Source organism: Talpa occidentalis, unplaced genomic scaffold, assembly GCF_014898055.3.
Source record: "Talpa occidentalis isolate TD23 unplaced genomic scaffold, MPIMG_talOcc4v2.1 talOcc4.13, whole genome shotgun sequence".
In the NCBI taxonomy this organism is placed as follows: domain Eukaryota; kingdom Metazoa; phylum Chordata; class Mammalia; order Eulipotyphla; family Talpidae; genus Talpa; species Talpa occidentalis.
Window position 1 is genome coordinate 9,679,375 of NW_023601322.1, and position 27,082 is coordinate 9,706,456.

The 27,082-nt window shown below is 42.3% G+C and overlaps 1 protein-coding gene across 2 annotated transcripts in view; it reads left to right on the forward strand.

Moving 5' to 3' along the window:
* Positions 1–24,397, forward strand: part of RNF152 (ring finger protein 152) — a 78,986-nt gene extending 54,589 nt beyond the window's left edge. For both annotated transcript variants that reach the window (XM_054694003.1, XM_037508449.2), the window contains exon 3: positions 16,533–24,397. In XM_054694003.1, the coding sequence (XP_054549978.1) occupies positions 16,662–17,273 (612 nt within the window). In that variant the 5' untranslated portion in view covers positions 16,533–16,661 and the 3' untranslated portion in view covers positions 17,274–24,397. The remainder of the gene's footprint in view (positions 1–16,532) is intronic.
* Positions 24,398–27,082: the final 2,685 nt, after the last annotated feature.

The following is a 27,082-nucleotide window of genomic DNA, read 5'->3' on the forward strand; positions in this document are numbered from 1 at the left end:
CAAACTACTTTAGAATGACTTTGCCCAACAAAATTATACCCTTGATCATTACTAATTAATTCAGATTCTTAAGTGACTCTCAATAGTTTAAAAGCAAGACTTGGGTATTTTATTTCCCCTAACATTGAATTATTGTAAAAACTCTTTAACAAAACCAATTTAAGACATAGGAATTGTGTTAGTTTCAAAATAATGAGTAGGATTTTATGGAACCTATATGTAAAAATATAAGTACAGGTGATAATACACATATATTCCTACATATGTATGATCTATTTAGAAAGAGTATATTGTAAAATAGTTAGATATTTAAAAATGTTTTGGAAATAAATGGTTTCTTGGTGACAAGACCTTTAAGTTTTTTTTTTGTTTGTTTGTTTGTTTTTTTTTTAAGATTAATTTGCAGATCTACAGAAATACAGTGCTGAGGGGAGCAGCAGGTGAGACAGGAGAGGTCTGCTGCACCATGTGGGTCAGCTCTCTGGCCAGGGGTTGAACTCATGCCACAGTGGCTGGTGATTGTTTGATAGCACTGAGACTTTAACCCATGTGCCACCAGGGAGGCCCCAAGGCCTTTAAGGTTTAACTTTTAACAAGAAAGCCTTTTTAAAGTCATTTACATAGAAATTTATATAAATGAAGCATTGGCTTACATCTGATATAGAGTGGTTTTTGCTTCCAGGGTTCCAGAGGGGTGGCACTGAGTCCATAATTACTTAAATTTTTTTTCTTGCAGCTTAAATACTTTGTACCTGGTCTTAGATATAAAGATTTGGATAATCCATAACCTCACCTTTCAGTTTTGGGCTCCTGGGAAGGCTGAATGTTCTTATTATGGAGATAAGGGAGTGACAGGTGTGTGTGTCTAGGTGCTATTTAATAGGCAAGTGCCCAGTGCGTGCTGCCTAATGTGCTCAGCAAGCTTCATTAATCAGCAAAGATAGGTCTGTTTGCAGAGGAAAGAACTCAAAGGGAGAGATGATGAATCTTGAATTTTCCCTGTGTCAGCTCGAGATCCACAGGCCAGTGTTTAGAAAGAAGGAATTTACTAGGCAAGAGATGACTGTGGGCCTGGAGAGAGTTGTTATCACAATGTGATCACCCAAGAAATGGCTCTAGCAGGGCAGAGTGGAACCTTTTTTTTAATGATTTTTTTTATTTATGCATACAAGAACTGGGGTATAGGCCAGAGGTGTGTGGGGGTAAAAGGATTCATCAGAGACAAAGTGGGGTGCAGAACAGGCAGATTTACAGAAATACACTGCTATGGGGGAGCTGCAGGCAAGACAGGAGAGATCTGCTGCGCCATGTTGGTCAGCTCCCTGGCCGTGGATTGAACTCAAGGCAATAGCACTGAGACTTAACCCCTAGGCCACCAGGGAGGCCCCTCATGGCAGAACCTCTTACATATTTTACTGTAGCTTTTCGGAGATGAGAAGAATTTGACCACTGTTGAGATTTCATCTCAAAAAATGTAAACATTTTTGATTCCTAGTCTTGTCTCCTGCCCCATGTTTCCAGCAGGCCTATTAATGAACATATTCCTTTGCTTAATAATTGACTTAGGGAAATTTAACTTTATATAAATAAAATTAGGCATTAAATCTAGTTTTCCACTAGCTATTTAAAAATGCCACATAGAAGTCAGGACTTTAGTTGCTGGAAAATTTCATGATTCAGAGTATCTTGGTAATCTCTAACCTTCACACCAACTCAGTGTATTTCTTTAGAGCTTCCTCTCAAAAATGCAACCTCCATCCTGTTGCCAGAACCAAAAAACCTGGGGATCTTTCCCTCATTCTTCCTTGTTCTCCTCTCTCTACTTCTAACCAGTCTCCAAGTTCTCTGCAAGCCCCACCCTTCATTCCAGTGTTGCTAATAATATTAATTCCCTTTCAGTGGAATCCCTGACAATTCCTTCCCACTCTGCTGGTGAGGCGCTTTAAAGCCCGATGCATCTGGAATATTACTCAGCCATGAAAAGGAATGAAATTCTGGGCCACCCTGGTGGCGCAGGAGGTTGAGGCTGTCTGCGGCCTCTGCAGCACGGGTTTGATCCTAGCCTGCCGGCGAGAGTCCTACATGACAAGCAGACCTCTCCTGTCTCGCCCGCTGCACCCCTCAGCAGTGTATTTCAGTCAGTCTGCCTGTTCTGTTCCCCACTCTGTCTCTGGTGAATCCTCTCACCCTCCCGTGCATCTGGCCGTACGTTGGTTCTTGTATAAATAAATAAATCTTTAAAAAAAGGAATGAAATTCTGATAACTGCTACAACATGGGTGGACCTTGAAAATGTGCTTGGTGAAACAGATGAGCCACAAAAGGACAGATGTTATATGATTCCACTTTTTTTGAGGCATCAGAATAGGCAAACTCTTCGAGGAACTCAGGAGAGTGGAATGTAGAGAGTTATTGTTTGATGGTTATAGAATTTCTGTTTGGGATGATAAAAAAAGTTTTGGAAATAGTGATGATGGTTGCACAACATTATAAATGCACTTAATATTATTGAATTATATACTTTAAACTGGTTTAAATGGTAGTAAATGAATGAATAAAAAGATAATGCAGTTATGGTTTTGATGTGTCTCTCCTGTGAAGTCTTCACGAGTCTGTTGCTTCAGGGATAAAATCCAAACCCTGCCTCACAGCAAGGGAGGGGTCATTCATCGGTTCCTTGGTTGCCACCCTTTTCCACAAAATAGCAACTGCTGTTCCTGCTCTCTTCTGGAAGCCTCAGCTTTTCTTAACAGCCCTCTCTGTAGATTGAAAAGAGAAGGAAAAGGGCCCTGTAGGGACAGGAAGGGACACAGTGCAGGTTTTCTGATCCCATGCAGACCGGGTCAAGGAGGAGTCAGAGTCCTCAGTGGCCTTTTGCAGGCTTTTATTGGGGTTTACCAGGCATATGGCAGGCAGGGATGCTGGGGGGCCGGGAGGCTGGCAGGCCTCCCGGAGCCCCAGCAAATCCTCACTCTATCTGGGCTCTCTGGCCTTCTCTCTGCTTCTCTGCTCTTCTGTTCGTTCTGCTGCTTCTTGGCTTCTTCATCGGCTTCTCTCTCACCTTCTTGGCTTCTGCTGCTTCTTTCTCAACTTCTCTCTTGGCTATTGCTGGCGTCCCCATGACGCCGCCCTTAAAAGCCCAGTCTCAGCCCAGCTGAATCCCATCTACCTAGGCCCACACCCCACTCCAGGTGCCCGCCATCAGGCATGCATTCAGGACAAGGATCCATCATCTATCCTGATGGCAGGAGGGCAGAAAAGCCTGACATTTTTCCTTACCCTACAGGCCCTCTTTGCTTGCATCCTTCCCTTCCTTAACCTTTCTTCCTCTCTCCTTCCTCCTCCTGCCCCTTCTCCCCTCTCTCCTCTCTCAGACCCTCTTTGGGGGCATATTTTGCTCTCTGCTCTTCTGCTGCTGAATACCCAGCCTTTCCAGTTTGTGGGGCCCTGCCTGTGGAGACAGCGGCTCTGTTCATTGGCCCCAGCCTGCCAGAAAGGAGGAAGTGCCTTTCAGCCCAGGTGTTTCCTCCATTCGCTTTCGAGCAGTGTAGCCAAGGCCGTATTTTAACTCCTACCCGTTTCTTTATCTGCTTCTCCTTCAGGCTCAGAATGTGGAGGAAGGAGGGCGCCATATTGGTTAAGTGAATACCGCTCAAACCCCCAGCCCCTGGTGGCCGCCCCTGCCTCCTCTTGCCCCCTTATCCAATAGCGATAGTACCAGGGAAAGCCAGCTGCTCCCTGGACGGGCCGTGCTTTACCTGTGTTAGCCCATTTTAATTCCACTGACCTATGAGGCAGGTGTTATTATTGTCACCTTTTCAGAGTCACTTGCTGGAGGTCCCATGCTCTGGTCCTTGCTCCTGATCATGACTCCTCTGTCTCATTTAAGACTCTGTGCCCTTGCATGTCATGTCCTCTCTCCGGCAAGTTAAAACACTTTTTCCTAAAAACAGTCTTTCCTGTCACCCCCAGACAGACACAGGTGCTCCTCCTTCTGTTAGCTGTTACCCCACCAACGCCTTCAAGGCCGGATCGTGCTCTCTGCCCCAATTACTAGTGCAGTTGTCTAGCCTTTCACCACCTTTTATAGGGGAGAACTCTATCTTTTTCTCCTTAGAGCTCCTAAATCTAGAATAGAGTTGAATGAATGTGTTCTCAGTAGGATTTGTTACTCCTCTAGGGTTTTGTCTGGGAAATGAGTGTGAACTTGAATGAAGAGCTTGTTGCCACAAGTACGGTCCTAGGTCATCCGAAAGTACACTCAGAACATTGCTACTTCTGTGCAAATCAGATCTCAGAGATAGGTTTTTAAAGACACAAATTCAGAGGTATAGAAAGCAAGCATGGCAGCCAGGGGATGAAGTCGGGGGAGGGAAGCACCAAGGGAGCTTTGGGGATGTTGGCACTAGTGTGGTGTGGTGGCTGTTACAAAGCTGAGCACGTGTGTCAAAACTTACACTATTTACAGAACTGGCTTAAAATGTGTGCATTTTACTGTTAATAAATTGTACCTCAAAGTTGACTTAACAATAAATATGAGAAAGCAGGAGAAGTCTTTTGGATTTATTGTTAGGTTAGGAAAGATGGATTAATGATTGATGGCATTTGGCTGCACCATGGTTCAATATCTGCTTTGGGGGTTTGCACTTTTTTTCTTCTTAACTTGCCTAAGTGGAAAATCAACTTTCATTGAGTGACTGCAGCTGGAAGTAAGAAAAAGCAGAAGTAATGAGCAGACTGACAGCTGACTCCCCATGGCGCTTAATTTTAGTACCGATGCCTTTAGGAATTCTTTGCAACTTCGGTTTGCAGGCTTAACTCTTGCGATGAATCATTGATATTGAGGCCAGGTAGGGAAATTGCAGCAATAAACACTCTTGGCTCAAAGAGAGTAATCTTATGAATGGCTTTTGAATAGACTTAAAGAGATAGCCTTCAAACACACCAGGTTTGTAATGTGCTTTTCAGGTGTTTAATATGGAATATTCTCTGGGTGATTTGAAGAAATTTTAAGAAAATTCTTTTGATGCATAAAAGTAGGTTTTCCTGTATGGAACTGAGTCAGAACTTGATCTCCTGTGTTTTCCTTCAGCTTCAGGTGCCTTAAGGGAACAGAGCCCCTGGCTTCTGGCTTCTAGCACTTTGGAGGAACGCCTGGTGTATTTAGGGGCTGTTCCCCATGTACACAAGACACAAGATGGTGCTGTAGAGTGCTGAGACTCCTCTTGTCCCTCCACATTTTTCCATTTACCTCATGGTCTCCTGGTCTCCGTCACTTGCACATCAATACTGGAATTGCAACCAGATTCCGCCATCGGGAAGTCTATAATTAACACCCTATCTCTGTGACCTCATCAATGAAGGGTTGCCTTTAATCCAGACTTGTCTTTGTCATAATGATTCTAGAATCCCGCTCATATTGGTGAAGTCATAGATCCCTGTGTCTAAACGTGAAGTAAGTTTGGCCCCCTACTTGTGCATTCATACTGACAGCCTCAGTACCTGCTCTGGGCAGGGTGGGCAAATGAAGGTCATTTTTAACGCTCTTTGCTAGAAACCTCCACTTCAGAAGCATTGCATCCTTAAAGCTGATATTCCTTTACTGCCTTCCCCAAATAATTGTGATAATATTTTGCATTCTGTAGCGTACTGGAAAACCCAGATAACTAATGTCAGAGCAACAAGAATAGTTGAGTAGCAATATCTCCAGTTATAGTCATCCTCAAATGTCATTTTGTTTAATGTCTTTTTGGTATAATGTTGATTGAAAAAAAAAAAAAAAACACACTCCCAACATAGATGAGGAGACATTATTCCAGGATCTGCTTTTGTTGTGTGTTGTTTTGCTTAATGTCACAGTTTCCAAGAATCTACAGATGACATTAAGTGAGGACTCCTTGTGCTGAATTTAAGGGATGAAGGGCAGGACTAATTAGAAACAGAGTGGGTCTGTGGTCAGCCTGAGTGCCTGTTTTGTGCATATGCAGTTCCGCTGGCGCCCAGCCCCTGTTCCTGTGACTGCTTTCACAGCCAAGTGGAGTATTTGCATATGAGCTTGTTGCCAGCAAAATCCAAAAGCCTAAAGTACTTATTACCTGGTCCTTGACAGAAAAAGGCTGTGCATTCTAAATGTAGATGAAATAGAGTGTGGAAACATTTTTTTAAAAATATTGCCTTAAGGTTTTAGTTTGTGTTGGATTTGTGGTTGGATAAAAAACTAGGAGCGGGGAATGTGCGTGTTCATGGGATGAAAATGCAAACATGGGCCCTTGCCAGGAGCCACGAATACACACCATCACTCGAAGAAGAGCCTCGTTTCCCTCTGTCCTGCCCCGTTCCCCATGGGTCTCCCTTTCAGATTGCACATCCGGGATCCTTGAGGGCAAAGCCCTTGTACCCATGCTGTCCTGGTGCCTTGAGTAATGCCCAGCACACAGTGGGTTCCAGATCTCTTTATCTGGCACTGTGTATTTTCCCTTCATAGGTTTTTTTGCTTTCCGTTTCTTTAGCTTTTCTTCTAACTGATCCATTTGTTCAACTCCAGTCAGAATTCCAGGGTCGGAGTAATTGATCATTTTTATTTTGTCCTCCCTTTCTATCTGTCTGGTGGGATCTTCTATCATCCCCTCTTGCCAGGGACCTGGGGATCCCCTGACAGACCTTTGTCTCTTTCCTGCTTTTGTAGCCATCCACAACTTTTTCTTTGCATCACTGGGTGATCAGAGCAAACGGAGGGAGCAGTATGTTGTCAATGGCGGCATTAACCAGGCCGCTGCGTGAGTAGGATTAGCTGTGCAGTTTCCTTTTCAAGGGACCTTCAGCTGGTAGCAAGTTGGAGTCATAGGGATATCTTATTTATTTATTTATTTATTTATTTATTTATTTTAGATTTTTTTTTTTTAATAGAGGCATGTTTTTCTTTATTTATTTGTTTGCTTGTTTGTTTTGTTTATACATGCACTGGGTACGGTCAGAAGCGCGGGAGGGTGAGAGAATTCACGAGAGCCAGAGCGGGGAGCAGAGCAGGCAGAAGGACCGAAGTACACTGCTGAGGGGAGCAGCGGGCGGCAGGAGAGGTCTGCGCGCCATGCGGGACCCTCCTCCGGTGGCCGGGGAGCAGCCGGGGATTGAACCGGCACCACAGAGGCCGCGGGCAGCTTCGCAACCCAGCGCTCTACCGCTGCGCCACCGGGGAGGCCCAGGGGATATCTTATTTAATCTGAGAAACAAAGTTTATTTCTATTGATGAAACATAAAATAGTTACTCTTGGTTGCTGCTAAAGATCGCAGTTGTGGATGTCACTGTTGAGCTGTTGTGACTAGTTAGACTCATTCATTTAACCAAAAGCATAAAGAAATTTCTATGTAAATGGCCTCATTTAGTTTGGATGCCTACTATCTCACGCGAATGTGCATTGTGTGAGATCATTAACAGATCATGCTTATAAATTACCTGTCAGGTATAATAAGCATAGAACAAATAGCCTGGCAGGGCGGAGGCTGCTGAAAGCTCAGAGAGTGTAAGGTTGTAGAATCCTTTTTCTAGAAGGCACTTGAAGGGATCATTAGTCTAGTTTGCTTGCAGGTGAGGAAAGTGGCTCTTGGAGAGGTGATTTGCACAGGTAAACCATCCACTTAGGTTTACTTAGGGTAAACCATCCACTTAGGTTTACTTAGGGGCAGGATGAGAGCTAAAATATCTCTGAGTCTTAGTAGCAACAAATGTCTGAGATATTAAAACAGACCAACAAAAATCAGTGGTTAGCATCACACATAACTACTTAAATTTGACTTTAATTCCTAAAAATGTCTTGATTCCAATATACTTTGGTTTTAAAAATGTATCACCAAACTGTGAATGGCTCACATCTACTCATCTTTCTCCTAACTTGACTTACATGACAAAATGCTCCTGTGTAAAGTACGTTTCTGGCAACCAGGGCTTGGTTTCAGTTGCTTGGTTCCTTGCACAGAGACAGCACCTACACTGGCCAGTCCTTTGGTTGTGTTGCAAAATCCAGGGCTGACTTTGGCTGACCTTGGCATCTGTCTGATGTGCTGCTTTCTTCCTGTTTAGCCATTGTTTAAAAACAAAATTTACAAAATTGTAGACCTAATTGGCTTTATGAAAGGGCTTATGAATGGGGCAGTGTCCCTTTTAAATACAAAATGGGAGGGTATTTAATAGATGACAAGTGGTGAGCAAGGATTTTAGCAAAAGAATAGAGTATTTCAGGTAAAGCATCCTTCCATTAGGAGCAGTCAGGGGATTCTTATTATGCAGATGACCTCACCAGGCTAGTAAGGAAACTCCAGGTTAACTGGTCTAGGATTACACTTTTGGAAAAGGTTGAAACTGCAACAGGTTAGGTAAGTGTAAGGGCAGGAATGGACCACAGTGCAGGTTTTCTAGGATCCAGCAGATTGGGTAAAGGAGGAGGCAGAGTCCTCAATGGCTTTTTGCAGGTCTTTTATTGGGGTTCACCAGGCATACGGCAGGCAGGGGTGCTGGGGGGCTGGGAGGCAAGTCTTCACTCTATCTGGGCTCTCCGGCCTTCTCTGTTTCTCTCTCGGCTTCTTGGCTTCTCTTTCGGCTTCTACTGCCATCCCCATGACGCTGCCCTTAAAAAACACAGTCTCAGCCCAGGTGAATCCCATCTACCTATGCCCACACCCTACTCCAGGTGCCCGCCATCAGGCATGCATTCAGGACCTCAAGGATCCATCATCTATCCTGATGGCGGGAGGGCAGAAAAGCCTGACATTTTCTTTACCCTACAGTAAGTGTGCACTGAACTTGAAAGTCTTCATTTTGGGCCTGTTTCTAACACCACAGAAGCTCCTGTCCTACCTGCCTACCTCTAGCTTCGGGGCCAATCTGCCTCCAGCTCTGTCACCACCCCTGCCCCATCCACCTTGGGCATCCAAGACTTTTAAGGGATAGCTCTCACTTCCCTGACTCTTGGCATCATCAAATACAACAAACTAGGCTGCACAGAGGAAAGAAAGGCACAAACATTAGAGCGTGGGCCAATGGAATTCTCATCTGAAATGTGTCAGAGTCCTGGAAAGCTGCCTTTGTTATTAAAACAAAGACCTTAGCTACTCCACTGGACTGTTAGGTGATTGTGTCCTGAAAGGATTGCCCTCGGCTGCTGGAGGACCAAGGGTCAGTGCTATTTGTCAACTTTGGGCCATTTTCCATTCCTGCCACTAATTGGAGTACTTGTTAAGTTCCAATATGACCAAGTGGTTTTGCCAACTGAAATGCCAAATTAAATGTGATTGTAATTGTTTTGTCTAATCCCACTTCAAATATTTATATTTTCTTGAAGAACTGAGTAAATATGTTATTTCAATAGACTAAGGAGAGCAGTATAGAGTCTAATTCAATCTCTGACTTTGAGATTTTTCTCAATGCAACCATTAAACTTAAAGGTCCTCATAGACCATGAACTGGAACAATTCAAGGTCAGCCAGATATAATCAATATCAGTTCACTCCACACTGGTGAGGGGAGGGGTCGCCATTAATGCCACCGCCTCAAATCTAAACCAGAATGTATGAGGAGTTTCAAGAGTAAAGCTATCTGAGTTTCTTTTTATTATTCTCATTTCATTTTAAACTGTCATTTCTTTTTTGTCCTTTTCAAAAACTGAAATAACGTAAATTTCAGGTGTTTATCATTGAAAGTCAACATTGATACATTGAGTTTATTACTCAAAGTCCAGTTCTTTCCTTCCCCATGTTGTTGACCACTTTGTCCCATTTTTTTTTTTAAAGATTTTTTATTTTTTATGTATACAAGAACCGGGGTACAGGTTGATTTGTGGAAGGGTGAGAGGATTCACCAGAGATAGAGCTGGGAGCAGAACAGGCAGACTGACTGAAGTACCCTGCTGAGGGAAGCAATGGGTGAGACAGGAGAGGTCTGCTTGCCATGTGGGTATCTCCCCAGCCGGCCAGGATCGAACCTGTGCTGCAGAGGCTGTAACAGGGTGGTCCCCAGGAAAGGGGGAGGTTCCTTGCCCCACCCAAGGGAGGGTGGAGCTGAGCAGGGAGAGAAGAAGCTGCAGAAGAGACTGAGGAAGGAAGCAGGATGGAGCCAGGAGACCTGGAGGAGGCGCATGGAGCCTAGAGACACGTGAAGAAACTGCGCTTGTCTTTTGGTCGTGGACTGGGTGACACAGATGTGGGTGAGACCCGTGGGGAGGTGACCATGGCAGCTTTTATCTTGATGTTGATTTTGCTCTTTTCCTTCCGGGCTTGTTTGGTTGTTTGTGACCCTTTTCTGTGGGTCCCCACTGGAAGATGCTTTAGACTTGTGGCAGGCCTTGGGGCCTTGTTCTGGGCCAATCCCATTTGGATGGACTTTTACCCACGAGGGGACGGGTAACTTTGGGTGCTTCATTTAGAAACTAGACTCTTTGCCTTACCTGTATAGACTCTTTGCCTTACCTGTATTGTTTCCTAGTTTTATTAAAGTTCCTTCCCATTAAAGTCTTATATGTTTTGTGTTGATGCGGCGGATGGCAGAACCCATTTAGAATAGGCAGGTTTGCGGGGTTTGGGCTGACCCTCTCCCTGTCCTATAACAAGGCTGCTGACAGCTTCCAGCGTTGTGCTCAACCACCTGTGCCACCAGGGAGGCCCCACTTTGTCCCAATTTACTCACCTGTTTGGTTTCTCTATACACTGCATGTGAGTAAAACCACAGATTTGTCTTCCTCAGTCTGACTTACCTCACTAGGGATAGTAACCTAGTTCAATCCACGTTGTTACAAATGACTGAATTTCATCTTTTTCATCTTTTTTGATAGCTGCATAGTATTCCACTGTGTGTGTAACTACATGTTCTTCATTCATCAGTCAGTGGGGACTTAGGTGGATTCCATTTCTTGGATCTTACAAATAATGCTCTAGTAAACACGGTGTGTACATCTTTCTGAATTAATGTTTTTCAGATTTCTTGGTAAATACCCAGAAGTGTGATAACTGGATCATATAGAATTTCTGTTTTTAGTTTTTTTGAGGAATCTTCACACTGCTTTCAACAATGGCTATACCAATTCACACTCCTACCAACGGTGTATAGGAATTCCCTTCTCTCCACATCCTCTCTAACACTTATGATCTCTTGCACCTAATCAGTATTATTTATTTTGTTAGCTTTTTAATCCTCATATGCTTGGACGTCTAGAAGCAACTGGGATTATAATGTTGGCGATCTTTGCTATTCACTCACCAAATTCACAGCAGTGCATTATCACACCCACAACTTTTACAAAAGTTCTTAAAACTGTAGTTTTCAAAACAGAAGAAATTTTATTTCATAAAACTATATTGATGTAAATATCCAGTACTCCCAAACAACTGTAGTAACACATGTATCCCTTTGGTTTTTGACATTTTCTCCCAAATCCCTCCTCTTCCGTATATACAAATCCCAGTCCATTATTTTGAGTATTTTAAAACCAGGGTATGCATTAATATGGAGTTCAATGATTATTCAAGGCCTTTTATCTGTATATTGTACAATTTGATCATTTTTACCGCTTTAAGGACCATTTTATGAAGACACATTTGGAAATAAGTCCTATCATAAAGTCATAATTATTTCTGACAATGCTCTCCCCTAATCTCCCTGTTTCCCTTTTTGTGGTCTGTTTTTCTCTTTGATCTTTACTGTAGGTTCTTTCACAAAAAAATTGTAGTGACATTTAAAAAATGGATCCATATTGAAAAGGAACTGCTAAGCAAATCTTTCCTGCTAAAGGGCCTTAGGCTTGGTGCAGTAAATAATCCAGTGCAATTGTAAATAACAAGTTTGCTTGCTTGATAAACCTTTCCTTAGAGAGCTTTCCATCTAAGTTTAAGCTTATCTAAACAAGGTTACATTTTAACAAGGTCGGACAGCTGGCCAAGCTGATTTATCTCTCAAAGGACATCCCCAAATGTCCATCTTTCCCCCTTTGTCTAGGAGTTTTACAGCAAATAGCTGTGCTTGCTAACCAATGTTATCAATGTAAGGCAGTTGTGTATAAAAGAAACCCTTTGTTTCTAGACAGGTGCTCAGACCTTACGGGACTGCCCAGGTCTGAGACCTCATGAATGAGTAATAAAGCTTCTCCTGACCTCACCATTCCTGAAATACCGCTTGTTCTTCCCTTGCCTGGGTAAAAGGCTAGAATTTGTTTCTGCAACAATATTTTTCAGTATATTGTTTCTTAGCATTCTACCAACATCCTCTTTCCTTCTAAATTAAAAAAAAAAAATTTTTTTAAGATATTAGTTATGCATACAACAACTAGGGTAGAGGTCAGAGGTGCAGGGGGGTGAGAGGATTCACCAGAGACAGAGTGGGGAGCAGAGCAGGCAGATTGACTGAAATACACTGCTGAGGGGAGCAGTGGGTCAGACAGGAGAGGTCTGCACCAAGTGGGTCAGCTTTCTGGCAGGGGATCGAACTCATGATGCAGATAGCTTCCTAGTGCCGAGACTTAACTCCTTGTGCCACCAGGGAGGTCCTTTCCTTCTAAATTTAATGAGTGTTTTGTTTGAGCATCCCATCCTGTGTTGTCTATGAGGAAAGTGACACCACACACAGCTTCCAAGAGACTACTGTGTGCTTGTGTGTATTGCACTGAAACAGGATCCCTGCGTTTCTTTCCTTGCTTGCCTGGATCTTGTCTCCATTCCTTTTTTTCTAGCATAGATTCACATCTTTCAAGTTTATGATGAAAGGGAGAAAGAATGATTCATCATTAACTTTGGTCCATAGCCTCATAAATTTTCTTCTCTTTACCTAACTAATCATCATCATTACTAATTATGCTCCAGAAAATAAACTGGAATGCAGGCTGGCTTAAGATAGAACAAATCAGTGTATAAATTGGAGGGGCTGCTGTCAAATGGCTGAGTGACTGAGCACAGCAAATAGGAACTGTTTCCTATTCTGCTTTTGTGCCTGTGCTTATTAAGGCCTGGAATTTGCCTGGATAGAACTGGAAATCGAATAAGTATAATCTAATTTTAAGGGAGCTCAACACCAATTAAGTGAGCATTACTTGAAACATAAATTAATAAAATTGTATGTTGGTTTTGTTGAAGGATGGTGGTATGTCAGGTCTGGGGCTGGTGCCAAGGAGAACACTTGCTTGTGCTTTTCAAAGTGGTGGTTCTTGGACAATGGTTGTTCAGGAAGTGCCTCTGAGCAGGTCACACAGGGCACTTGATATGTGTTTGGGACAAAGGAGAAAGGCAGTACTAGTGTCCTCCTAGCCCTTCACTACCTGGAGATACATGGACTTTTGAGCTTGCTCCATCTTCAGCCGCAACTCTGTCGCTGCCATCATCCATTCTGGGCCCATGAGGAAGCAGGCACCAAGCAGTGACTTGCTTCTGTGTCATCCTTGCTGTGGCCCACAGGCTGTAGCATGTGGTCTGTGACCCCTCCTGGATGTGGCCATCTCTCTGCTCCCTCTGGAACCTTCTCATCCTGGCCTGCGTGCAGGTTCTGTGAGAATTTTGTTTCTTTAAAAGGTATCTGTCTCAAACACCCAAGCATTAAGAGCAGAGAGCCTAAAACTCTGAAGAGAAGCATCTCTAAGACTCTCATATTAGAAAAAAATCCCCAGGCCAGCATCACAACTAGAGTATGTAATTGCTCGCCTGCTTTCCTCTCTGCTTGTGATGATTTCTTGACCTGAAAGTAACCTGCCCTCTGATTTTACAAGTCTAAATCCTCTTCATAATCCAGATTTTTCACTGAGCTGCCTGTTTCCTGCTGCTCCTGGATGGCAAGTACTTTGTATTTATATTGAAATGTGTTTAAGTACCTCTAGGAGTTTCTTATGGGCAGTGACAAGGTCTTGGTTACAAGGGAGGAGACTTTGAATAAACAAATGAAAGAAAAAGTGTATTCATTTGTTCCTTCAATTGACCTGTTTTTAAATTGCTGAAGATGGTTAAGTTGGGTCTGATTCATCTTTATATCCCACTGTAGTTAGCATTGTGCTTTATTCATGGTAGATATTCAACAGATTTATTTTAAAAAAAAATTCTGCTTTAATGAAGTATAATGGACTTTATAAAATTATAAGTTAGGGTATACATTACTGTGATTTGATATGTTATATATCATGAAAGGACCCCCTCCCCCCCGGCACGCCCCTATCTAGTCGTTAAAAACCTCCATCACCTCACATATTTATCTTTTATTTTTGACAAGTTCATTTAAGTTCTGTAAATTTCAGCTATTCAATATTATTTTTTTGAATTAGTGAATAGCTGAGTAGTTGATTATGATATGCACTTTCTGAAGCTCATCTTTCTGAGTGCTACATTACTGTATTCTACACTTAATAATTTAGGTGGGGGTTCTAGGACTGGCAATTATTTCCACAGTGGTGACTGAAGGTTCTTTTAAGAGTCTCTTGGTGCTCCATCCAAAGACAAATAATTTAGATGTTTTTTCTTTTTTTTTTTTTTTTTTTTTTTTTATAGAGGCATGTTTTCTTTATTTGTTTGTTTGTTTGTTTTGTTTATACAAGCACTGGGTACAGTCAGAAGCGCGGGAGGGTGAGAGAATTCATCAGAGCCAGAGCGGGGAGCAGAACAGGCAGAAGGACCGAAGGACACTGCTGAGGGGAGCAGCGGGCGGCAGGAGAGGTCTGCGCGCCATGCGGGACCCTCCTCCGGTGGCTGGGAAGCAGCCGGGGATCGAACCGGCACTGCAGGGGCGGGCAGCTTCGCAACCCAGCGCTCAACCACTGCGCCACCGGGGAGGCCCTTAGATGTTTTTTCTAAGGAGCAGAGTTGGGCAGCTTGTATTGAAACACAGGTAGAGCCCTAGGAGCGTCCTCAAACCCCAATTTAAGTTGATCTAAGTCATTCTGCTGGCCGCTGATACCAGCAGTCTGACAGTCTTAACATCTGTATGGTGAAAGATGCCTGCCAGTTGTCTCTGACCATCTTTCACTGCATAATACTTGATTGTGATGAGTGAGCTAATACTTGCTTGTATTCTTGTTACTTGGTGCAAACCTAATAGCAATGAAATGAAAGAACCAGCTGTAAGGAAGTTCCTCATCCTGTGTGCCTTTGTGAGCCCTAAGTCCTGAAGGTTCACTGCTGCTGGTGGTTGTTTTAATTATTGCTGTTTGGGGTTTTTTGATTTGTTTTTGTCTTTTAAAACCAATTGACCAGAATTATCTTTATTCAAATGATTTGGTGGAAAAGATAAAAGATGCCTCAGTGTGCTTGTTTGGTGCTTCGTTTTTATTACCAACAAGAGAACAGTGAACCCATAAAATGAATAAGCCCATATAAAATGAGGAAGGTAGTTACATGAAGTACTTAGATTTGTAAAGTTGCCTGACAATTAATATTTACAGGAGGGTCAGTTGAGTCACGGAAAGGAAGTCAGAAGTTCTGAAAAGCTTACTTTTAGAAACGCTGCAAACTTAATGGAAGCAGAATTTCTCATGTGTATTTATTTTTATATAATTTTATTTTTTGAGGTGACTAGTTTACAGCACTATATGATTTAGGGGAATAGGTTCATACTGTTACAGATGATTCTCCATGAAAAGGGGAGGGGCATTGAACAGGCACCATTTTCCCTACCCTCACTTACATATAGTTGTCTTAGGCCACAAATCCCAGCAAGGGATGAACTGGATTTCCTGATTGGGGTCAGCTGGAAAGGAGCAGGTGGCTATATAAAGGGAGGGAGGAACACAGAAGGGGAAGGAGATTTGAAGGAGACATATAGAGGAGAGACAAGTAGAGATACTTGGAAGAGATCTGTACACGGTGAGACAACTATTGGGCATGGGGCGGGGTTTGGTCCTGGCCCTTGGCAGAGATAGTGGCAGCTGTTCTCTTAACCTCATGTTGGATTATGTGGTATATTTTTGGGTTTTTTTTGTTTTTTTTTAATATATATATATTTTTAAGATTCATTCATTCATTCATTTATGCAAGCACTGGGTACAGTCAGAAGCGCGGGAGGGTGAGAGAATTCACCAGAGCCAGAGCAGGGAGCAGAGCAGGCAGAAGGACCGAAGTACACTGCTGAGGGGAGCAGCGGGTGGCAGGAAAGGTCTGCGCGCCATGCGGGACCCTCCTCCGGTGGCCAGGGAGCGGCCGGGGAGCAGCCGGGGATCGAACCGGCGCTGCAGAGGCTATGGGCAGCTTCGCAACCCAGCGCTCAACCACTGCGCCACCAGGGAGGCCCTTCCAGTATATTTTAGAAGAATTATCCCCCAATCACTGAAATATACAAACAGGACTAGCAGGCTCCCTCTCTGTGAAATTTGGGGCTGTTATGTACCCCAAAAGGAGTATTCACCATGGCAATTCTCAGAGAACTCACCTTCCTTCCGGACATTATGGGAATCCTGTTGTCTCGTGGGTGGGACATTTTTATGCTTTTGTTAAGACACTTGAGCGGTGGTACAGATTCATCAGACATGCTAACTTCTCAGCTTATTTGAAATAACTAACTTGGCATTTTTTTGTCTCCTTCAGAAACTGATTGCTAGATGCCTGTGAGCCCCTGACAACCTCAAGGCTTTGGAAAGAAGGAAGGCCTGGAAGCAGGGCTCCTGAGAACAAGCTCCTCCCCGGTGGCCTTGGCATTTCAACTCTTGGTCCAGGATGGAGACCCTCTCCCAAGATTCTTTGCTGGAATGTCAGATCTGTTTCAATTATTACAGCCCGCGGCGAAGGCCCAAGTTGCTGGATTGCAAACACACCTGCTGCTCGGTGTGCCTGCAGCAGATGAGGACGAGCCAGAAGGATGTGCGGTGCCCCTGGTGCCGGGGCATCACCAAGCTGCCCCCAGGCTTCTCCGTGTCGCAGCTCCCCGATGACCCCGAGGTCCTGTCTGTCATCGCCATCCCTCACGCCTCCGAACACACCCCCGTCTTCATCAAACTTCCCAGCAATGGGTGCTACATGCTGCCCCTGCCCATCTCCAAGGAACGAGCGCTGCTGCCTGGAGACATGGGTTGCCGCCTGCTGCCTGGGAGCCAGCAGAAGTCTGTCACCGTGGTGACCATTCCCGCCGAACAGCAGCCTCTGCAAGGTGGGGCTCCCCCAGAGGTGGCAGAGGAGGAGCCAGACAGGCGGGGCGTGGTGAAAAGCTCCACCTGGTCCGGGGTGTGCACTGTGATCCTGGTGGCCTGTGTCCTGGTCTTCCTTCTGGGCATCGTGCTGCACAACATGTCCTGCATTTCTAAGCGCTTCACTGTGATATCCTGTGGCTGAAGGCACTGCAGGGAAGTCTCTTGTGGGTACCAACTAGGGGTTGAGCAGGTGTTGGTGATGGGATCACAGTGAGAAATGGGGGTGGGGGGGGAGAGAGATCATTTGGTGCCAGGCACTGCCTCTGGGCTGTCACTTGATTAACCTGAAGACAGACACGGAGGGCAGAATGGAAAGTCTCAACACGACACCAGGCAGATCACTCTGAGTGTTGATGGCAACGGCTTCGAAGATGATTGCATGCATCCTCATAATCATTTATTAAATGGACTGTAATTTATGATTTTTCAAAGTCACGTTATGAGATAGACATATTCTACTTAGATGTTAAACTGTGCAAGTACATACAATGTGATCTCTCAATGTGGTAGATTAAAAAAAAAGATGCTATGTATACAAGTAGAATTAAACCTGAGAATCCATGTACAAATTCAGCAAAGACATGCCGTGCCGGTGGCTTTCCTTTTTACAATGAAACCCCGTCTTCATTTAGTTGCTAAGGCTTTTTATACCTTTTGAATGGCACCAAATTAAAATAAGTTAAACGGACAGTCATTTTTTGAAGAAAAATATTTGAACAAGTGTTTCCGACGTGTTGTTTTGTCATGTACCTTCATTTTTCTTCCCTTGTAATTAGAGCTCACTACGTGTTTATTAAACTGAAAGCTCAACAGGGGAGCAATAAACTGAGTAATAATGGGAAATACCTAATCCCGCAGGAAACCTATATGCCAATTTTTCTCAAGCCATCTCACAAAATAAGAATTTTAAATGTAAATATTGTGTATTTGTGTGTATGTATGTGTGTGTGTACACTTCGATTCACCTCAGGTTTCGAATCTTTTCAGAAGATTCCTGGGGGTAAGACTTTGTGGACAGGAATGAATCAAGGTTCTAAAATGGGGGACTCCTCGTGGGCAGTAGGACCCAGCTCGTGAGGGGTCACAAACTCATCGCTCCTAACACTTGCTCCTTTTCTGTGTATTCAAGTCCTGTATCCTGTAAGGCATAAATGGAGAGCAACAGAAGATTCTAGCTTCTCTCCCAGATTGGTGGGAGAGGTATTGTAACAACCGTGAGTGTTGTTAACGGATGACAAATCCAGACGGCCATTTTTAATAGACCGCCATGATTGTGTTCTGAGAGATGTTTCATGAGAGTTGAACCATTAAGAATTCCAGTTTTCTCTTGTTGGTGTAGATGAGCAAATCTCTTGGATTTTAATATATATTTTTATTGAGAAAAGTGGCAAATAAATCAACAACTCATTCCATTTGAAAAGTTCATCATAAAGTTAAAATACCCTTAAATATGGGGTGGTCAATAACAATAGTTGGGAAGAAAGACCTGCTAGTATTAAATGACACATTCCCATGCCTGGGTGTGTATGCTTCAGAAATAACTGAGCTTTATAGTTCTGATTTCTTTTATGGAATTCATGAAGCAAGCAAGGACTCCATTCATTGATATTATCTGTTGATGTTCTACTGAATCTATGAAAATCTAGGTGGGAAAGATAAACAGGGACTAGTTCCAAAAAATCAAGGCTAGAAATAGCCTTGTAAGACCGAGACAATTTAATTTACTTAATGGTGACTGTTCCCTTTGAGCAGCACAAAATATACACATTACAGTGATGGAATTAAGGTGAGATAAAACAGCAAACAATATAATGAATAGGAACCAAAGCTAGCACTGTTCATTGGCATGAGAATTCTATATAGAAACATGGACTTGGGTTATCAAATCTTTCAAATTTGTCATAAGTCCTTTAGGAAATGCATTTGAAAGCTTAAACTAGAAATTAGGTTAAAATGTCATTTTATTGCATAAGCTATTGGGCATTAAACAACAAATAATCAGGGGTTTATTTGGTATTAATAATTTAGGTATCATATTAGCTGAATACTATCCTCTATTACGGAACATAATATACTGTTGGGTTAACATCAATTTCTCAAATTCTCCCAGGCTGCCATAATGCATGTTCAACCTAATTTCTGTTCCCCTTGGGGAAAAAACAAAACAAAACAAAATTCTTAATGCCACATTTCTAATGGACTTAACTCTTGTCATTTTAAGCCATGCCATAGTCAAATTAATTTTGTAAATGATATCAACATACATTTATGTACAGTATGAAATGACTGGCCCTGTAGTATAGTATGTGATAGAACTCTACGTGTTAAGTAGGTATACATAGACACTAACGTGTGAAGATACAGCACCTGTGTTTCTTAGTGCAAAGCTATAGAGTAAAAATGTCCACATATCTTTTACTTAAAAATAATCCCATGCTAGAGCTGCAACTAAGCAGTGCAAAATTAATGAAAATAGTCTCGATTTTACAACTTAAGGTGATAACAACCAAAATCAGAATTTTTGTGTGCATTTTACTGACCTAAGAAACAGTAAATGGATTCTGCCTGCAGTATTTGTGCAGCTGCTTGTTAGGATGGACATTGTACATATGTGTGTGTGTGTATGTGATGGCTCAGCTAGATAGAGTTTTTATAGATTTAATGATGTTTTAATGTTACTTGGCATCTTACTGCTCTGGCCTCTTCTGGCTTTTACCCCATGACACTAACAACTCAGCAAGTCCAGTGACACAAATGACCAGAATGCACAGTTGCACATCATTGAAAAAAATCATGTCAGAAAGTTAAAGCTGAAAGCAACCTCTAGTGGCTTTGTTTTGTAGATCAAGCTCCTGAGACCTGCAGAGGTACGCGGCTGCTTGTCATTCTGCAGCTTAAGGAAGATGAGAACTTTGTGCTTGGACCTCTCTACTGGTCTTTTTCAGGGGGGATGAGTATCCTTTACTTATTCAACTCTCGTTTTAAGTTTTGTTTGTTACAGATTTATATGTTCATTGTAGTTAGCATCTACCTCTATGGGAAATGAAAGGAGGGTTGATTTAAGGAAGAGAATGAACATTGAAAGGAAACCATGTGATTTGAATTTTTGAGATTGCAAAAGCCTTGTTCCTCTTCCTCCCCTTATGTGTAAAGGACAGTGAGTGTTGTGTAAATAATAAACTATAAGAAGCATGAATCTTCATTTTTGTTAATGATCTTGACATGAGTGAGAGAATGCTTAATATAGAGCCAAGTATGCTATCAAAAAGTATTGTCTTTGGAAAATTTTTGTACAATAATCTGGGGCATAGGTTCTGTTGAAAAGGCAAATTGGCTTCTTATTCCAGTCATACTTTATTATAAGAAAACTATTGTTATTTTCTTTAAGAATATAATTAAATTTAATCTTGCACATAATTTAAAAGTAGGTCCCTTGCAGGTTAAATCCTATGCTGGTGTAGCCTTGAGATCTTCTAGGTTGGTGCTGTTTGGTAGAACTTTCAGTGATGATGAAAATGTTTTAGAACCTATGCTGTCCAATAGAAGCCACTAGCCACATTGACTGATGGAACTGGGTTTTGTATTTTATTTAATTTTCAGTTATTTAAATTTAGTCACTCACATCCCTAGTGGCTACATATTGGACAGCACAGTTCTGGATGGTTGTGCAATGGGATCTAGCATTAAAGTGTCAACAGAATAAGGCTCAAAGACAGTTTGTGGTTTAGTAGCATGCAGTTGGCTAAAAAATATTCCTTTCTGGCCTTAAAAAAGTATATGATCTCAAGTATGACAATAAAAATTCATTGATTGCCCTTTGGGGTTATTACTTAGACTTTGGGCCAAGAAATGATCAGTGAAGCTTAAAGAGTGCTTTATGAAGCCCCTTTTCTGGATCATTAGCTGCATGTGAATATATTGTCCAAAAATAATAGTTAGACAGTAGCTGTAAAACGTTTGACTTGCAAGCTATGCATGACCTGTACTGTGAAATTGTGTTTAGGGTCTTGTGGCCAAAAAAGTAAATGTTACAGAAAACAAAAAGCCTAATGAAATCCCTCTTCACTTCTAACATCTTACTCAAATGTTGCTGCATTAGTAAGGTGTGAAAAACAAGGGCAAGCATGTTTTGCAGTGTACCGCAGAGAGTGTTTTTATTTGCCCTTGAAGTCAGCCAGCTTATCATTGTATTCGGTGTGGGCATATGTCGGGGTCATTTTTCAGATGCCAGACTAAAACATAGGTATGTAGAGTGAGATTTGGCTTGTTTTAATCTTGCTTTGCTTTTTTTTTTAATTTTATTTATCACACAAAGAATTAAAGATTTGAAGCCTCATATAAAAAGGCACTTTTTTAAAATAATATTTAAAAGGATTGCCCATGGAGTTTAAAAGCATGGAGGTTATTTAAGTTACTAAAATTGCTTTTTAAGTGAGTAAAGGGAAGCAGAAAATTGGGTTTGAGAAAAATTTTCACAGAAAGGTCAGACTCTTAACCGACAGTACAGTATTTATTTCTATCTAGGTTTTGATTTGAAGAATCCCACTTCTTTACTTCAAAACCATACTGGGTCAGAATTTCTCAGTTCGCTTTTCATTGTCTCCAAATGTAAATCAAGTACATTTGCTTCCAACAGAATTGGGTTGATTTCCACACACACACACACACACACACACACACACACCCCCCCCCCGCCCCAGAACTCATTTATAGGCATGACTGTTCTTTTTAGCTTGCCTTGAATAATTGGGTAATTTTTTTGCCAAAACAATAGTTAATCTTTAGGCTTAAGAGGAAGTTAGAGGTTCGAAGAATAGAGTGAAATACAAAAGGTTTGAATTTCTGTTTTCCCTTCAAACAATGATGCTGCCAGCCAGTGAGGATTTTGTTTCCCCCGGGTGTCATCAGTCAGTTGTCTTGTCTTCCTTGACCTGGATGAAGCCCCAATCCTCACCATATCCATCATTCTCAGTAAAACCTCAACCACAAGGTAATCCTTACCCCAAAAAACAACAAAAAAGAATTAGATTGTCAGGATAACTCGATCACTGTCTTGAAAGTAGTAGTCTGTTACAAAAGCGATGGATACTGAATATTGTCAAACATGAAATGATTTTCCAAAATCAGTGGAAATTCAAGCCATTGATTTTTCTGGACACAGCTGAGTCCCCAGCTGTAGTCTTATGTATCTAGAGTCCAGATAGATACATATGTTGACACACAACATGCTTAAGCTGTAGTTGGAGTTAAAAGATGTCAGTCTTGTTTTCCAATTGGTGGATTATATGCTGTTGAATTTAGACATGAATTTCAGGTTTCATACATTATGTCAGTCTAACCACCCTTGGGAGTGTATATAACTAAACTTCAAATATATGAAGAGTGAGTGGGTTCTACTGTAGACATTTTTACTGAAAAGCTATTGATCTTTGAGGAACATAAGCAGGTGGGGCATTTCTATCTTCCAAATGGCTTTTTTTTTTTCCTGCTCAAGTGGGAGAGCATTAGTATTCCTGAACTCTTGCAGTATGACTCCAACTTTTTGCACAAGTTTCCTTGCACAGTCAGCCAATGATTTTTTTTTTTTTTTTTCAGGATTCACTGCCTGGGGTAACCCACTATATATCACTTTCAATGTAGTGGTGCTTGAAAACACACATCTTGTTAGCTGGACTTTATTATTCTAGTCTAAGGTTTTTGATACTACTCATATTATGATCTTTTTAGGGACAATCAGTGACATTTGGGGCAGATGACTGAGGGAATCTCTTGAAGTCTGCAAAAGCAGGAATCTTTCTTTTTCTTGGATGTTCCCTATAGTTGCCCCTGTTCTAGAACACCACTCTACAATCATCCCCATGAGATAGAGTGTTAGTAACTCATGTGAAAGTCTCTGTGGCTTCCCTGAGGTGTGAGTCATGAGGTTATTCTAACAAGAGTTTTCCAAAGGAGTGTTCCATTTTTAATTTGACATTTGCTTTTTGAGAATCCAGAAATAGTTGGATATAATGGTGGTAAAGATGCAGGGGCTGTTACAAAGGAAATAGGTGAGGCAAATGCCCCTTGAAGGGGGACAAGTTGACATGTGTCACCCCTATTGAAATTGTGGGAGAACAGAGCAGCATCTGCATTGCCCTGTCTCAGAAAACTGGTCAGATTTCCTGTCTGAGAGACAACCCACTGGGTTTGTCCCTCTGTGGGAGGGGTTGAGACATGGCCTTGGTTCTGTAGCAGCAGCCAAGCAGATGTGTCCAGAGCATAAGAAAATACTTGCTTAAAGGGGAAGAGTCAGCGATGAGCTTATAGCTCCAAGATGCAATGTGTGGGAGTTGCAGGTCAGTCATGGCAGAAACCCCAGAAGAAGGAAACAGGACAACTAGGACTAGGTCTGCCAAGCACAACGTGTCATTCCAGGGTGGCCCACCAAATGCCATCCAGGACGTTTGCCTTGAAGACATAAAGAGTGTGCTCAGCTGGTGAGGAGTGTGAGGAGGCCCCTTTCGCTTGTGAGCACACTGCACACAATTTCAGAGCCTGCTCTGGGACTGGTTACTGAGTCACTACATATTTAGCATCCTCTTAACTGCAAATTCCATGCCTGTGCTTGACTTGTTGGGATGGCTTGTTCCAGGATATTTTGGTTTCTGCCCTGATTGCTGTTATTGATATATTTTTTATTCCACCAATGATCCTGGTTGCCTCCCTTGGTAGTTGCAGGTGGGAATCAGGTTTCAGTTGGGGTGATCACAGACAGCCACACAACTGCTCACAGGGTTCCTGCCATTCTGACAGCACTATGGGTGGGGTCCCTCGCCCTCTTGATAACTAATACTTCAGTCAAATGGCTAGGTTAATGCTGCTCAGAGGCTGTTAGCTCAAGTCCTTGACATGTTTCATTTACAATTATGTGGGTTATTTATTTTAGGAGCTTTTCTTTTAAAGGGCTAAATAGCCCTACAGATAAATGAGCTGCTGGGCTGTGTTGAAAATATTGTCCAAATGTTGCCAAATATTGACTTTGTAAGGGGGATATCAAGCTGCTGTTTATAAATCTGAATGTCTTAAAAGCATTCTTGCTTGCTCTCTATGTTGTAGATGGTGTCTTAGCAAGTCCTGAGTTTTTCCAATGAACCCAATTTTAATATATGGTATTTTTGTATGCCAAACTGGTGTCTTGTCCTTTGTATATGTGGTAATGTTGATTTTATGACTACTGTTAAAACACATTTGCTATGATTAAAATTCATAAAACGATTTCACAATAGACTCACGTGTTGGTTATTTTTTCTCCCAACCCACAAAGAGAAAAATATTGGCTGGAATTTCATCACCAATGACTAAGAATCTTAATAGACTTGGGTAATAAAGTGACAAGGATCTCCCGAGTCAAGGGTTTCTAGTGGAGGTGACTTTCAAGTGGCTCCTCTGAGACGCCATAGGATGCACGGTGATGAGCACCTCCAAGCCTGTTTACGGGGTTGGACTCTTCGTGGCTTCTGGTGGCCCCACCTTGATCCTCCATTGTTTGGAAATGACATCGTACGTGTCAGTCCCCAAAAGGACCTTCTCATTGTGTCACATGCAGGACAACTGTGTCCAAGTCGCTGGGTAGTGAGAGGCTAGTTGACCTGGCCTCTTGACTGAGTCTAGGGAAGTGTCCCTCAATACATGTCATCAACCAGATGGAACATTTTTTTCCTCCCCTCTCCCTGCCCCATGTTTATTCAGGTAAATGTTGGTTTACATTATCATGTCTGCTTTGGGGGTTATAGATTCCAAAACATCCTGTCTTTCAGTAACTCTGGATCATGTTAATGAATTCTATGAAGTTTGGCTGGTAGCCTGACCCTAATTTAGGGCTTATCAATTCTGATACGCCTGGATACTACTTTACGTATTCTCTGACTCTCGGAAAATTACAAAATTATCCCTACAGTTTAAAAGTGAGAGGTTACAGTGATTCAGTAGTCATGCCCTGAACCAAAAAGCAAGTATTCTATTAGGGTGTTCAGATTTTTTGAGTGTAAAGTTTATCTCACATATTAGAATTTCTGGTGTGGATTTCTCTGGAGTCTAGCAGGGAGGAGAGGAGAGGGTGGGAGAGGGAGAATGGAGTGTGGTGAGTGGAGGGATTTGCGTATTGTTGGAGGGATTTGCTTCTGCTTGAGCTTTTCTACCAGCTAGAAAAGAAGTTAACTGGTAGAAAAAGGTACCAAAAAGGTACAAAAAGGCATTTAAGTGTTGGCACTTCTCTAGGTCTTAGTCCCTGGATCAAGACAAGATTATACCTTCAGTCTTATCTAGCAACTTCTCTGTAGACTTAACATGTCCAGGGTGAGGGAAGGGATCCCGGGAGAGCGCTGCTTCCGTATCTTGCCTGAGGACATCCACATTAGCAATCTCTTCAGACTCCCTCTTTGGATGGCTCAGAAAAGGGGGTGCTCCAAGATCTTTGCCATTCTGGCCTCTCTCTGCCAAGGAGCTCTGGGGTGAGTAACTGAGGTCTGGAGTGGATGTTGGAGGTGCTTAGAGTCGGAGGAACAAGGGACACTCACTGAGTGCCACCCTCACCCTCAATCCTTTCTTGCACACCCCCCTTCATACTTTCCACATTTCCTGAAATAAAGCCCTACTATCTGCCAACGCATTCTTTCACTTGATGCTTTTGTTTCCAGTGATCATTCTTGGAAGAGAAACCCACGTTCAGTGTATACGGTGCAGTGCTAGGCTGGGGAAATGGCAGCTGGGGGAAAGGAACTGAGCCTAGAATTAGACTGAGCCTCGGCTTTTCTTTTTATAGGCTTAAAACTTTTGCACCATTCTACTTGACCCAGAAAATGATATAGCTGTAATTGGATTCAGTCTCTCTCATTCTCCAAATCTACTGTTCCTTACATCCCCATCTCTCTTTATACTATTTTTTTTAAGATTTATTTATTTATTTATACAAGCACTGGGTACAGTCAGAAGCGCGGGAGGGTCAGAGAATCCACCAGAGCCAGAGAGGGGAACAGAACAGGCAGACTGACGAAGTACACTGCTGAGGGGAGCAGTGGGCACCAGGAGAGGTCTGCGCGCCATGTGGGACCCTTGCTGGAGGTCGGGGATCGAACTGACACTGCAGAGGCTGCAGGCAGCTTCGCAGCCCAGTGCTCAACCACTGCGCCACCAGGGGAAGCCCTCTCTTTATACTATTGTACTTAATAATTGATAGTTTTTTTAATTATTCACAAAAATGAATGTATAGATGCACATATTTGCACTCATTCCTGTGTGTGTGCCTGTGTATGAGAGTATATGCATGTCACATATACATATATCACACACATTATATACATGTATCACACATCATACATATAGGTGTGTGCATATATACATACTACCTATGTATATGTAGCAATCAACAAATGTGTATCCGTATAGAGAGAGATTTATTATAAGAAATTAGCTTGTGTAATTGTAGAGGCAGGCAAACCCAAAATCTTTAGGCTAGGCCAGCAGGATGCAGACCCACAGAGGAGTTGATGCTGCAGTTTGAGTCCACTGGCAGGCTGCTGGCAGAATTCCTTTTTCCTCAGAGGTCAGTCCTTTTTCTCTTAACATTTTTAACTGGTTAAAGGAGGCCTACCCACACTATAGAGAACAACCTGCTTTATACAAAGTCTACTGATTTATATGTTAAGCTCGTCTAAAAAAATTCCAGCAACACCAGACAAGCCTATGTCCAAATATCTGGCTCTCACAGCCTATCCCAGTTGACACATAAAATTAACCAATATAATATGTTAAAGTAATTTGTGAATCTCCAAAAGAAGAACAAACTATGTATCACTTTCTCCCAATTTATTGGAGTAAATAATCCTTTATTTTCAGAATACCTATTAATATCTGTTAGAACATAGATCAAACCTTGGGATACTGACTTTAAGTAATGACCTTTGCAATTTTGAC